The 13,658-nt window shown below is 39.4% G+C and overlaps 1 protein-coding gene across 4 annotated transcripts in view; it reads right to left on the reverse strand.

The window, feature by feature from the left end:
• The window catches only part of LOC135219541 (putative inorganic phosphate cotransporter), a 74,670-nt gene that overhangs the window by 22,642 nt on the left and 38,370 nt on the right, over window positions 1-13,658 (reverse strand). For all 4 annotated transcript variants that reach the window (XM_064256394.1, XM_064256392.1, XM_064256393.1 and 1 more), the window contains exons 3-7: window positions 12,642-12,847; window positions 11,874-12,107; window positions 11,642-11,729; window positions 9,967-10,190; window positions 9,428-9,577 (exon numbers count right to left, since the gene is read on the reverse strand). In XM_064256394.1, coding sequence (XP_064112464.1) covers window positions 9,428-9,577; window positions 9,967-10,190; window positions 11,642-11,729; window positions 11,874-12,107; window positions 12,642-12,847 — 902 coding nt within the window. The remainder of the gene's footprint in view (window positions 1-9,427; window positions 9,578-9,966; window positions 10,191-11,641; window positions 11,730-11,873; window positions 12,108-12,641; window positions 12,848-13,658) is intronic.

Here is a 13,658-nt window from a genome sequence, read left to right on the forward strand (position 1 = left end):
CGGTACTGGAAGGAGAAGAAGGAGAACGAGACAGAAGAAAATGGCGAAACGATTAGTTAGACGGTCGAGTGTGGGAGGAAAGAAAATACGTAGGAAGAGGAAGGGCACACAAGTTAAATCTAGGAGTAAATATAATAAGGACATGTACGATCTTTTGTAACTCATTCATCAATTGACATTCGGCAGGTACGCATCCGTTCTACCCTTCATCTAAAATTATATAAACACAAAATATGGCTAGCGTAGTTCCTAACATATCCGGAACTGGTAATCAAGTTCCTGTTTCATCGTATATTGTGGGTATATCAGAATTGTTCCCGAATGTTAATAGACGGAGAATTATTGAAACTTCAATTAATTCAAAGGAAAGACTGGAGTTTACACCTTGCAACATTTCCATAAATCAAGTTCTATCTGATAAATATATAGAATTTCGCTTTAATGGGGTGGCAGGTTCTTTCTTAGATTTGTCAAGTATAGCTTTAGAATTATATATCAGAATAGATAGGGATGGCGCGCAATTAGCGGATGGTGACCACGTGTCTGTCATTAATGGTATTAGTAATATATTATTTAAATCCGCTTTTATTTTCTTGAATGAAAAGTTGGTGGAATCCTGTCTGGTATTTAACCATCAATCATATATCAAAATGTTGAAAATGATAAAATCCTCGGCATTACCTATCACCGGTCGGGCGGGATTTTTATACGATGACTATCATGTAACACACGGGTGTAACTCGGCAATTTACTGCCAATACCTTCGGTCAAACCAGCAGGTGGGAGACGAAAGTTATGGATGACATTAAAACGAAGGGCGTGCATACATATTTTCCCCTTCTTTTGGATATAGCGACTATAGACATGTTTTTACTGGATTCGGTTGATTTGAGACTTAGACTCGAATTAGCGAATAATAACTGGGTTATGGGTGCCCACATAGACGGACATTTAAATGTGTTGAATGTAGAAAAGGCTAAATTATGGATCGATAGAGTTACCCCACATTATAACGCAATGTCGGCTTTAAATGAGGCGATAGCAGTTAATCCTATACAATATATATTTGATAAGACTTTATACAAGACATACGTTATTGGGCAAAATGAAAATTCGATTTTAATTGATCAGCCTTTTAACAGTTGTATACCTGAAAAAATCACATTTGCCATGATTGATATGGAAACATTTTCAGGTGATTACGCGACTAATAGTCTATATTTTCAATCTTTCGATTTAAATAATATACATATTACCGTTAATGGGAATACTATATATAATATTCAATGTAGTTTCCCTAATACCATCATGCAATTATATCACGAGATGCAGAAAAGTATAGAGGGTGGCGGTGATAATCTGATCACTTAAGATAGTTTCAAAAATGGTAGAGCTATTTACTGCTTTAATTTTGTGGTGGAAGATGTTGAAGATTCCAGTGGAAATTTCGGCAACCCTGCAAATATCGATCAGGCTGGGTACGGCTACGCCTAACCCTTGCATTATTTTACTTTTTGGGGATACCAAGGGTATTTTAATGGTGGATGCGGATAGGGTTATTCAGTGTGATGTTAGAGGTTAAATGGAGTGGATACAAAAGAAATTGAAATAAGTTTAAAAGTTTCACTCGGTGACCGGGTTAAATATTTAGGTGTGTTCGCTTTGGATGAAAAAATAGAATTAAACCTTTAGTTTTTATATCTAATACATTATCTTTGTCTACTGATATTAATATTGTTGGTCATTGGGTATGTTTTTACGTGGAAAAATCACCTAGAAATATAATCTTCTTTTTTTATAGTTACGGTATAAATCCAACAGTTTATTCGAATGACTTCTCTAAATTTATATATGCGCATCCCGAATATAGCCTCTATCGACTAATAAAACAAATACAACCCGATAAATCATACAAGTGCGGTCTTTACTTTAGTTTTTTTGTTCATTGCATGAGTCACTGAGGTGTGAAAACAGTATTATCCTTAATACAAAATGTATTCTCATTCACTCGTTTGGGAGGTAATGATAATTGGATAACGGGATATAATTTTAAATATTTGAAAAAGTTTAAATGTTCACATTGGAGGTCGGGGGTCAAACGTGCTATTACGTACAAGTAATGTCTCCGCATCATAAACAAGTAAGGTAAATGCATATTTTTCTTTGATTTTTATATTACCCAATTTACATTCTATTAAGGATATATTCTATATATGTATCATACACCTTGAATCACATAACTTTTTTTACTTATTTCAGGATGAGCTGTGAGAATCATTCATCCGTGAACGTCGGTGATAAAATGCTAAGACGTTTTAGTCGTTTCCTCTTAAACACTTTTCGGAATATTCGCCTTATCATAAGGATACACGTGGATGTTATATTGGGATGTGTGCTGAGGCGGTCTGAGGGCAATTAGTGTATTGAATTTGTAAACTGTCTTTATGTGGTCAATAAATCCTTATGAATAATTATATACGTGTTTTTTACTATGCCCACAATACATGTGAAAGCAAAAACAGGAAAACGGAGAAAAAAGAGTGCGTGTTTCTATGGAATCAGGAACTGTTATTAAATAAATATATAACTCATCGGTTTTACATACCTTCACTGGGTTGCTCGTTTCCTTCAGTAGTGGGTGGTGGCAAAGTTGGTTGGGGGTTGCACTGTTGTGGGCTGCCAGTGGGAGTTGTTGCATCTCCTGCTACTTCTTCTTCTCCTGCTTCATAGTGGCTACTTCGTCGGCTGACAGGGAGGAATAATGACTGTTTTATATATTCCGCTTCTTTCAATGGGTACATTATTTTATAAGAATATCTATTCCGTATACAAATGAATCTTATTGCTGTTTTTAATATTCACTATATGTTCAAGTAAATGGAAAGTGTTTTATATGCTACTTACTGAATAGTGACGGGGAAATGACGTTCCAGTCAAGAGAAATACTTGATGCTTCACTTATTCACTCTGAGTATAGGGACAGTGGATCGAGGAGATGCACTTACTCTTATACACTTTGGGTAAGGAATAACGTCAATTTCCCTTGTCGGCTGTATTTATGGTGTTCAGTCGGAAAGTAATAATCAGGTGTGACATACAGTGTTTCGTTGAAGTATTGTATTCCAAAGATGCAGATCACACCGATCTGTGTGGATTACCTTTGGCGTCAGGGAATGATATGACTTGTTTATTCGTGTTAGTGTGAATCATGGCTGGGAGTGAGAGAGACTTGATGCTTCGTCACAACTGGTTTGTAATCAGTGATTGTGATAGAGGGAGCTTGGGTTGCGGGGCTTTCGTAGCTCATTATCTCTTGAAGGATTGTCACATCAAGACATGAACTCTCGCCATGGCTTCATCAACCTCCTCATGCAAGTTAGTTTTCGGGAACTTGTCTGAAAATAAGTTCAGGAAGAGGAATACGTGTTTAGTAGTGACCACTAATTGTGGCACACAGGAATTACGGTGTGGTGGCGGACGTCATTTGAGCTTATCCGTATGCCGAATTGGCAGGTTTTCGATATTCTCGCACTGGTGCATCATATGCCTGTCTTCGTGATAGGGGTATTGAAGGGTCCGCCATTGAGAAAAGACCTGAAAATATCACATCTTGGGAATGCGACGAAGAAGTTGATCTACCCACCATAGCTACCTTATTACCCCAATACGGTATCGGCGCCCCATTGAAGATAATGAATACGCGCAAAAGAGCGTGGCTTATTCCAAAGATGATCACGCCGATTGTTTGGGCAGAGATAGCAAACAGATGAGGTTCAATCACTTTTTTTCTTCGGTCAAGAAATTGAAGGAAGAATTATTTAAATCATCGTATGACTATGTCAAATCTGTTATCTTTCCCGCTGGCATTGGTCAAAGTGGGCAGGTTAACACGACTTGGTTGAATCAATATTTATCTGTGTTAGCTTCATTCAGTGATGAAATGAACAAAATTGGTAAAATATGTTGCATGGCTATAATGAAAAAGAATTTATCCCTGTTGGAGGAAAGTTGCATGAAAGATTTATATATGAAAAACTTGTTAGCTAAATTTAAAAGCTTTGAGGTATTAGATGAAACGTCGTCTTTAATATACGGTCGGGAAAGTGCTGGAGAATATGTATGTGGCATATACTAGGGCTGTGATGTGAAGGAACAGCTTAGAAAATATATAGTAGCCATGTGTTTTGTTGAAGTATTGTTTTTGAAAAAGTGAATGCGTATATTATCGTGTTCGTGTTTGTACAGTTTTTTTTCTAATGTATGTATTTGTATGGAATATTAATTCATTCCCCTGTATTTAGCATTGGTTACAAATATAAAATAATGATTCCATCTGTCATTTGATTTTTCATTTAACCTCTTTCAAACTCGGTATTAATAAATAAACAAAATTGAAATCTGTGCCTTTGTCCTTATGTATAGTTCGGCATGGAGATTATGAGTCAAATTCTATGATAAAAAAAATTTCACGTGAGGGTAAAGTCAGCTTGGCAAATATGGTGATAAGGTCTCGTTTCATTGTGTGCATGTGTATGTGCATGATTCATCATCAGATAACATTGTCCCTGTCGGTTATTGGGGGGAGATGTCAAATTGATGAATATATGTCTCACATGAGGTTGAAGTCAGTCGCCAAATATCCTTTTATCATGATACTCAGAATATCTAAGCAGCTGTGTATATATATAAAACAAAATGTAACGGCTGAGAGAGAGAGTGAGAGAGAGGGAGGGAGAGAGAGAGAGAAAGAAAGAGAGAGAGAAGTCGATAGAGGCTATATTCGCGATGTGAATATATAAATTTAGAGATTGTTGAAAACAATTAAAGGGGACATGATTCGCAAAAAAGCAGTGAACTGAGTCTATTTGGGGTCGGGGTGGGGTGGTTTTATTCCCGTAGAGTTACTTGACGTCATGGGGGGCATAAGGGTGGAGTTGATTTGGGGTAGGGGGTTGAAATGATGGGTTTCCCGTAGAGTTATGTGACGTCAACGGGGGGAATAAGGGTGCGAGTGTTTGGGGGTAGGGGGTTGAAATGATGGGTTTCCCGTAGAGTTATGTGACGTCAACGGGGGGTAGGAAAATGGAGTCAATTTGGGGTGGGGGTTGAAATGGTGGTTTTATTCCTGTAGAGTTACGTGACATCATGGGGGGTAGGAAAGGTGGAGTCAATTTGGGGTTGGGGGTTGAAATGGTGGTTTTATTCCCGAAGAGTTATGTGACATCACGGGGGGTAGGAAAGGTGGAGTCAATTTGGGGTCGGGGGTTAAAAGGATGGTTGGGTAGTTCGCAGATCCAGGGACAGATCCTACAGATCCAGAACCATTACCCCAAATAACAAAATGCATAGAATAAAAGTTGTCCAGAATTCCAAAATATACCCGAAAAGTCACTTATCTGACTAATTTACACCAAAATACCATCCGCCGATATTTCCCGTGAAATGTAAATTTTTCTAAGTAACCACTTGATGTGAAGGCTGACACGGCGGTCGTAGCTCCCGTAGTTCTTGAGTTGGCCGAGGACAGGCGCTGTACGTCGGCCCGCCCCCAACGCGGGAAATTTTAAATCAAACCAATCCTGTATCAGGTTGACCCAGGTCATTCCCAAGGGACATGGATTAACTTCCTCCCAACCAATAAAAACGTGTCCCATGAATATGAATCAGACAATCATACCTGCAGTCACAAAATTTGCCCTTTCCGTTCTCCACCGCCGTCATGGATAGAACGCACTCAGTATTATTTCCCAAAAGTGTTACAGCAGACGAGTTCGATCAATATACGCATTTGTATATTGGTATCCTGATCGAGTTTTTACGAAACACTGACGAATTTATGAAGTGGTTGTACAGGGAAGGGTTACTTGGGGACTATTCGGGGTTGTGTACAAAATGCAACACAGCGAACCGACGGTTCATGAAACATGGGACCAGCGAGGCCACGGGCCAAGCGATATACATGTGGTGATGTACAAACAGCAAGTGCGGTAAGAAGGTATCAGTTCGGCACGGGTCCTTTTTTGAAAAGTCGCATTTGTCCCTAGAAACAATTATTATATTAATATTTTGTTTCACAAAGAAAATCCCACAGTGTGTTGTAACGGATTTGGTTATGCTTCTAGCACCTAACACCATGGTGGATTGGTATAATTTTTGTAGGGATGTATGTTGCCAAATCCTGTGTGCTGATAATAAGAAAATCAGTGGTCCTAGTCATATTGTTGAGATCGACGAATCTAAATTTGGGAAACGGAAGTACAACCGTGGCCGGAAGGTAGACGGATCTTGACCGACGGAAGTCATACAGCAAAGTCCGGGATCATTATTTTGCGCATAATGTTGTGAACCACAGCGTTAACTTCATTAGCCCGGACGACCCAAATGTACACACCAACACTATAGAATCGCAGTGGCATGTTCTTAAACAGAGCGCGCTACCGAGACACGGTACGCAGAAAGAACTTTACGAAAGCTATTTTTCTACGTACTGTATCCAGAAGCGGTATCTACAAGATGTTCCGTGTCCATTTCAGGCGTTCCTGAAATTGATCAAACGTGTCTATCCGCTCAAAAGCCTCCCGACATCCCCCATCTCAAATTGGATTTCCCGGCCCGAAACAATAAGACCAATACCTTCTACCAGCGAGCCACATGATCCCCCACCCGTTCCAAAGAGGCCGAGACTGATGCCTTCATGTACCCCTTCATGGTCGTCGGACAGCAGCGACTTTGAAATGTGAATAAGGTAAGTTGTATATTAATTTTTGTTAGCCTTAAAACTAGTGTTTCGGTTATTTCGAAGCCAGTACCGAAGCACGTGTTCGAACAGTACTGTTTCGGTTAGTTCGAAGCTAGTACCGAAGCACATGTTCGAACAGTACTGTTTCAGTTAGTTCGAAGCCAGTACCGAAAAGCACGTGTTCGAACAGTAAGGCCGTGGCGAACGAGGAAGGTGTTTAATGTTACAGTTATGGGGGGATTTATAGCCGGCTAGTTGTGTTTTTTTGTATCTACTGTGGCTAATTCACTGTAACCCCTATGGCTAATTCACTGTAACCCCTGTGGCTAGCACGCGCAGCGCAACATTACCTCTTGCCAGAACATGTCGAGCTTGCCAAGAATCTTTAAATATGCAGATAAGGCGCGAAGCGCCGTTCCGCTACGGCCTTACTGTAACCCCTGTGGCTAGCGTGTGCAGCGCAACATTACCGCTTGCCAGAACATGTCGGACTTGCCAAGAATCTTTAAATATGTGGATAAGGCGCGAAGCGCCGTTCCGCTACGTCCTTACTGTGGGGTTTAAGCAACTAATTTAATGCCGGTTAGTGGTAGCCTAGGCTAGACGATTTTACAATGAGGGCTAAGCCCTCATTCAAAAAGTTCTGGCAATGTTGAGGGGTCCATAGGCTAGCTCCTAGCCTAACTGTCAACCTTTGAATGTAGAGTAAGGGGTCAAACTTTTGTATTAAGGGTCAAAGGTCTGGGTCTCAAAACCGGGAATTGAGAGTTTCGTGCACCGTGAAAGTCCTAGGCCGCTTCCCCCCACCCAAAAACCCCGGTTTCCCACTGGGTCCCCCCTTTACCGTTTGATGTTTTTTAGGCTTTTTTTTTACTGGGTCAATTACAAAAAAGGCCCAAAAACGTTATTCTTAGCAATTTTCTCCAGTGAAAATCGATCGTCCCCGGATCTGTAGTGGCTCCGGATGGTTTTATTCCCGAAGAGTTATGTGACGTCACAGGAGGTAGAAAAGTGGAGTCAATTTTGGGTGGGGGGTTGAAATGGTGGTTTTATTCCCGAAGAGTTACGTGATGTCACGGGGGTTAGGAAAGGTGGAGTCAATTTGGGGTCGGTGGTGGGGGGTTGAAATGGTGGTTTTATTCCAGTAGCGTTACGTGACGTCACAGGAGTTGAAAAGTGGTGGGGATTGAAATGGTGGTTTTATTCCCATAGAGTTAAGTGACACCACAGGTGGCCATGCCCCAACCCCTTTTGGACCTCATGGACGTGCATGAGCTCATCAATAATGTGGAGTCGATTTGGGGTCAAGGGTGGCCACACCCCCTTTTACACCTCATCCACGTATATCAGCTTATAAGACAAGTGAGGTCTATTTGGGGTCAGGGGGCGCCACGGCCCCTAATATGAGCTCATGTACGTACATGAGCTTATAATACAATTGGAGTCAATTTGGGGTTAGGGGTGGCCACGCCCCCCAGAATAGTGGAGTCTATATGGGGTCAGGGTGGCCACGCTCCCCCCAGAATAGTGGAGTCTATATGGGGTCAGGGTGGCCACGTCCCCCCCAGAATAGTGGAGTCTATATGGGGTCAGGGTGGCCACGCCCCCCCAGAATAGTGGAGTCTATATGGGGTCAGGGTGGCCACGTCCCCCCAGGATAGTGGAGTCTGTATGCGGTCAGGGTGGCCACGCCCCTTTTTGGTGGTTTGTGGGGTTGCCCCGCCCCTTTTAGGCCTCTCGTACGTACATGAGCTTATCAGGAGGGGGGAGGGGGGTAGCCACGCCCCCCTTGGGGGGTGGGGGCGGGGGCGGGGCTATAAAAGTGGAGTCTATATGTCGGGGTCTTTTCCTCTACTCTCAGTTACTATGATGTTCCAGTAAAGGTTATGGTTGTTGCTCACAATATTTTCTCACTGGACTGGGATAGTTTCATATGGGGAGTTCAAGAAAGAATTTGAGACAATATGACCCAATTACTCCATCCTGTGTATATCATTTGGGAATCATAAAACAAAGCACATCTTACCACAGAGATTCCACAAACAAGAAAGAAATTGTCTTGAACAAAAAAAAAAAATCCATATGTTAAAAGAATTGACAATGGTACTAAGTAACCTATAAAATACAGAAAAGGGAGCCTCTGTATTTTCAAATGAGAGATTCAGGCCATGATGTTAACTGAAGCGAGGCCACAATATTCTCCGAGCATACGTCCTTCAAAATGAAGGTTTCAGAATCTGCCATCAGCAACCAAAGCAAAGCCCGCCCTCATGGCAGCCCTGTAATGACTGGTGTATTCCAAAAAGGTAGCGTTCTGAACTCACTCATCACAGGCCCCAGTAAGCCAATTACCATTCATCTCTGAAAATTGTTATTCCAAACATGCCTAGAAAACAAATACCTCATTTCAGCCCTTTTCTTCAACATTCACCAAAAAGTTGAGCAATAACCTGAGATGTATATTTTATTTGGTTAAAATGCTATACTAAGTTTAAGACTATATGTAATATCTATCTACATATCTATCTATCTGTGTGTGCTTGTGTCCAAAGGAAAAGAAAACCTAATCCTCCATACAGGTGCTCTGTTTCATTCCTATGAATGCAAAATTTATTCCAGTGCATGTAGTACGTGCTTCAATTATTTCGGTTATTCAATTCACCAACAAACACAACACAGATAACTTACTCTTTTCATATCGAAGTGTTGGATATTTTTCAGGTATGTGGGTAACTCAGTCAACAGTGTGAAGAACCCCCAATTTTGTCCAAAGTGTACAACCATGATGGCCCAGAAAGGCAACGTCGTAAAGATGGCTTTCAATGGAACTGGAAGTGCCTATAAAAGAGGAATTATAAATATATATGACCGAATGTAAAAAGATGAGTAAAAAAGTAATGAAGTAGGGTTACTGGTAAGTGGCTATCCCACAATAAGCAAATAAACAGAACTGCAAAATAAATACCAGGAAAAAATAAAATGAGGAGATAAGGAACTGATATAAGAATAATCACAAAATAAGTATACAAACAAAACATGAAAAAATTATGAAAATCAATGGCAAGTCGAAAAGTGAAAAACTACAGGTCAAATCAGGAAAGGGGATCTTTACGTAACCGACGGAAGGAAATGTGAGAAAAAACTATTAAAACTCAATAAGCTGCTCGACCAAAGTGAGAGAGAAAATGCGTCATGACAAAATTAGTGGGAAACATTTCCTTACTCACTTTTCCCTCTTTAGTGCCACACGTTTCCATAATATAGTTCTTTTCATGGGCCGAAATCCTAGGATGCGCTTCCGGGTTGTCGAAAACCATTAGGAACCAAGCGACGCCCCAGACGAGTCCTAGGCCCCCGAAAACGTAGAAGACAGAGGGCCAACCCCCCAAGAAATCCGTGTCACACAGCCAGCCACTAATGGGCATAGTGACCACTGTTCCAAACTGACAGCCTATAAAATAGGATAATGTTCTATTTGCTGTGAAGGTTAGATATTTTGTGATACAATTTGTCAATTCAATTATACTCTTTTGATATGTGCTAAGTTTATTCATAATGAGTGGCCTGGTCTATGATCCTAGGTTAGAATATTGTTAGCTGATATCAGTTTCTCGGTATTTTCTAGTTGGGTGGTAACACAAACTTCATCTCCTACATGAAGACTTGCAATCAATTTCAAAATACAGGTTATGGGGAGGGTTTGCCATAAATTTCTTGTGATCAAATCACTAACTAAATTCTTGGAAAATTTGGTTTGGTGTTGGAAATGGAAAATGCTCAGTCTCGCTACTCTGAAGAAACTAATCTAAACCATTTTGAGCACATCATGAAACCTGGTTAACTTCTCGTGGTTGATATATAAGTTGAATTAGTTCAAACTCTGATGATTCTTCCATTCGAAATTTCTGTAAAAGGAACCACTAAGTTCTCTAAGTTCCTCGTTGGACGAGCGGTTTTCGCGCTCGGCTACCAATCCTGTGGTCCGAAGTTTGATTCTCAGCTCGGCCAGCGCGGAATCAGAGGAATTTATTTCTGGTAATAGAAATTAATTTCTCGATATAATGCGGTTCGGATCCCACAATAAACTGTAGGTCCCGTTGCTAGGTGACCAACTAATTCCTAGACCCGTAAAAATATCTAATCCTTCGGGCCAGCCCCACGAGAGCTGTTAATCAGCTGTGGTCTGGTAAAACTATGATATACTAAATTTTAACCAAGCTCTTTAACTACTTCTTGTGTGTGGAATGAAATTTCAACTCGAAAGAAATGGAAAATAACTGGTTCATAACAGTACCTAATACTTTTCTCCCCAGTAACTGCAAATGGTCAGAGACTGAAGGTCCTGAGATTGTACCTTCATTTTGTAGAAACATTTCACGTGATTTGTGTAAAGAGATTTAATATCTACTCCTACACCAGCTGTAATTTTATAGAAACAACTGAACCAAATGTGACATACGTAGTACTACATTAATAATGAGTTATCAACTCCCTTTATTATTACATAAAAACACAATGTTCAGTAAATACTGACTGTGAAGCAATAACATCTATTAGGCATTAAAAACTAAGTAAAAATGGATGGATAATGGTGCATTGAAGGAAAGTTATTTTACAAATACAAAAGTTAACTTTCAATTATTACTTTATTGGTAGGCATATTTTATGCCACTTTTATTAATATTACCAGAGAGGATTAACTGAGAAAATGATCTTAACAATATGAATTAGAAGTTCACGAGCTACATTTTCTATTTTCAGCCAACTTGTCCAATGAGTTTGTCTTATAATGCATTAGGAAGCTTTACGAACAAAATTCCTTAACAATAGGTATCATATAAAAACCTCGAGGATATCGACAGATCAAGAAGAAACAGAATAAAACAAAGAGACTGCCATTACCAGCGTATACGAAAGCCGTGAACCTTGCTCTCTCTCTCATCGGAATCCATCTGGCTAACAAGTGATGTGCAGCAGGGAAGGTGACACCCTGGAAGGTACACAGAAGAAAAGTAGTACAGTCTCTCAATCTCTTTCTGTCTTCTTCTTATGTATGTGAATCTGTATCATTTCCTGTATTAGAAAACAAACCATTTGTATTATCAGTAATGATGAAATACTTGAACCTCCTAACCTCTGCTGCTCCTTCTAGAACTCGGATGGCGATGAATAAACCCGATGACCATTTGGCACATAGAGGCGACAGTACAGTTAAAATGGCGGTGATAACGATGCCCAAACCATACACCAACTTGCCCCCAATGTGCTCAGAGGCCCAACCACCGAGTACATTTGTGAAAATATAGCCATAGAAAAAGCTGCCCAAAATCATCCCCTGGGTCGCTTCATTCCATTCAAATTCACCTTCCTGGAAATAAGTGGGCTTTTGCAACTGAATGCTGAATTCTAAGGCAGAAAATAGGTCAAATGGCCAGTATATTACAGGTCATGAATTTCTAATGTAAAGAGGTCTGGAAGTCCAGGTTAACAACAGTAGAACCCCCCGAATCCGCGGACTCTGGATTCCCACTCACGTATAAGCGGAATTCTCTCTGGAACATATACCCCCATTATTTGCAGAACACTCACCTATTCGCAGTATTTTTCTCTGAGAAATATCCACAATTCCTTTTCTTTTAATCAATTTCATAAAAATTTTTTTTGGATGGAACTATTACAAAGACGGTATAAACATTTTTAGTGGTTTTGTCCTTGAGTTTTGACTACCAAAATAGGCAGTTTTCAGTGTTTTTATTGGGGGTTTCAATTATTCACGGATTCAAGCTATTCACAGGGAAAGGGGGCGGTTTCTGGGAGATATCCCCCGCGAATACGGAGGGAACACTGTACCTCAAATGAAAACTAATGCATACCACATAATGACTGAATTGCAATTACTCACTAAATTCTCATCATCACTAGGATCATAGCCCTCAGGAGGCTGACACACTTCACTTAAGTCACTACTGTTAGTATAATTCTTAGGCTGTGACTTGACCATTGCCACAATTGCTACGGAGAGATTGACCCGCATTGCATAAACACAAGAGATTCCCAGGAAACTCATGAATACCAGGGTATGGCGGGCACCCCAGCATGATCTGGCTCCTGCAAAATAAAAGAAGCATGGTAAACGATTGCTAGACTTCTTTATATTGATATAAACCACTTTCATGCTCACTTGTTGCCTTATTGTGAAGAAAATAGTTTTCTTAAAATATACTTCATTTAAGGTTAAAAAAACCTGTACTCAACAAATATATAAATATATATATATATATATACATATATATATAGATTATATTATATATATATATATATATATATATATATATAATACTATATATATATATATATATATATATATATCTAATATATATATATATATAATATATATATATATATATATATATATATATATATATATATATTATATATATATATATATATATATAGATATTATATATATATATATATTATATATATTGTGACGAAGTGCCAAGTATCTGGTTACTACACTTACCAATCATTAAATGAGTACCTCACAACAGCCAGACACCTGAACCTTCATCACAAGTAAAATACGACCGAATACCCTAAAGGTAACAGTGATCCCTCAAACAACTTACCAATATTGCAGAAGATAAGACTAAGTTCATCAAAACAGGGGAGAGGTAATCTTATGTGTAATGAAATTAATTAAGGGCATCACTCCATCAACAACTTTAAAAGTCTAAGTATTTCCCTGGTTCTAACTCACTTCAACTAAATTGAAGGAAAACAGTTCAATTACCACTCTATGTTTCTACCTAAGCATAATCTAATCATACTGGTGAAAAAGAAAACACTTATAAAAATTGTAAATACAAAAATTTATTATCAAAACTCAAAATTTATAAGTGAAATTCACAATATCAGG

The sequence above is a fragment of the Macrobrachium nipponense genome, chromosome 1, assembly GCF_015104395.2.
Source record: "Macrobrachium nipponense isolate FS-2020 chromosome 1, ASM1510439v2, whole genome shotgun sequence".
NCBI classification, from domain to species: domain Eukaryota; kingdom Metazoa; phylum Arthropoda; class Malacostraca; order Decapoda; family Palaemonidae; genus Macrobrachium; species Macrobrachium nipponense.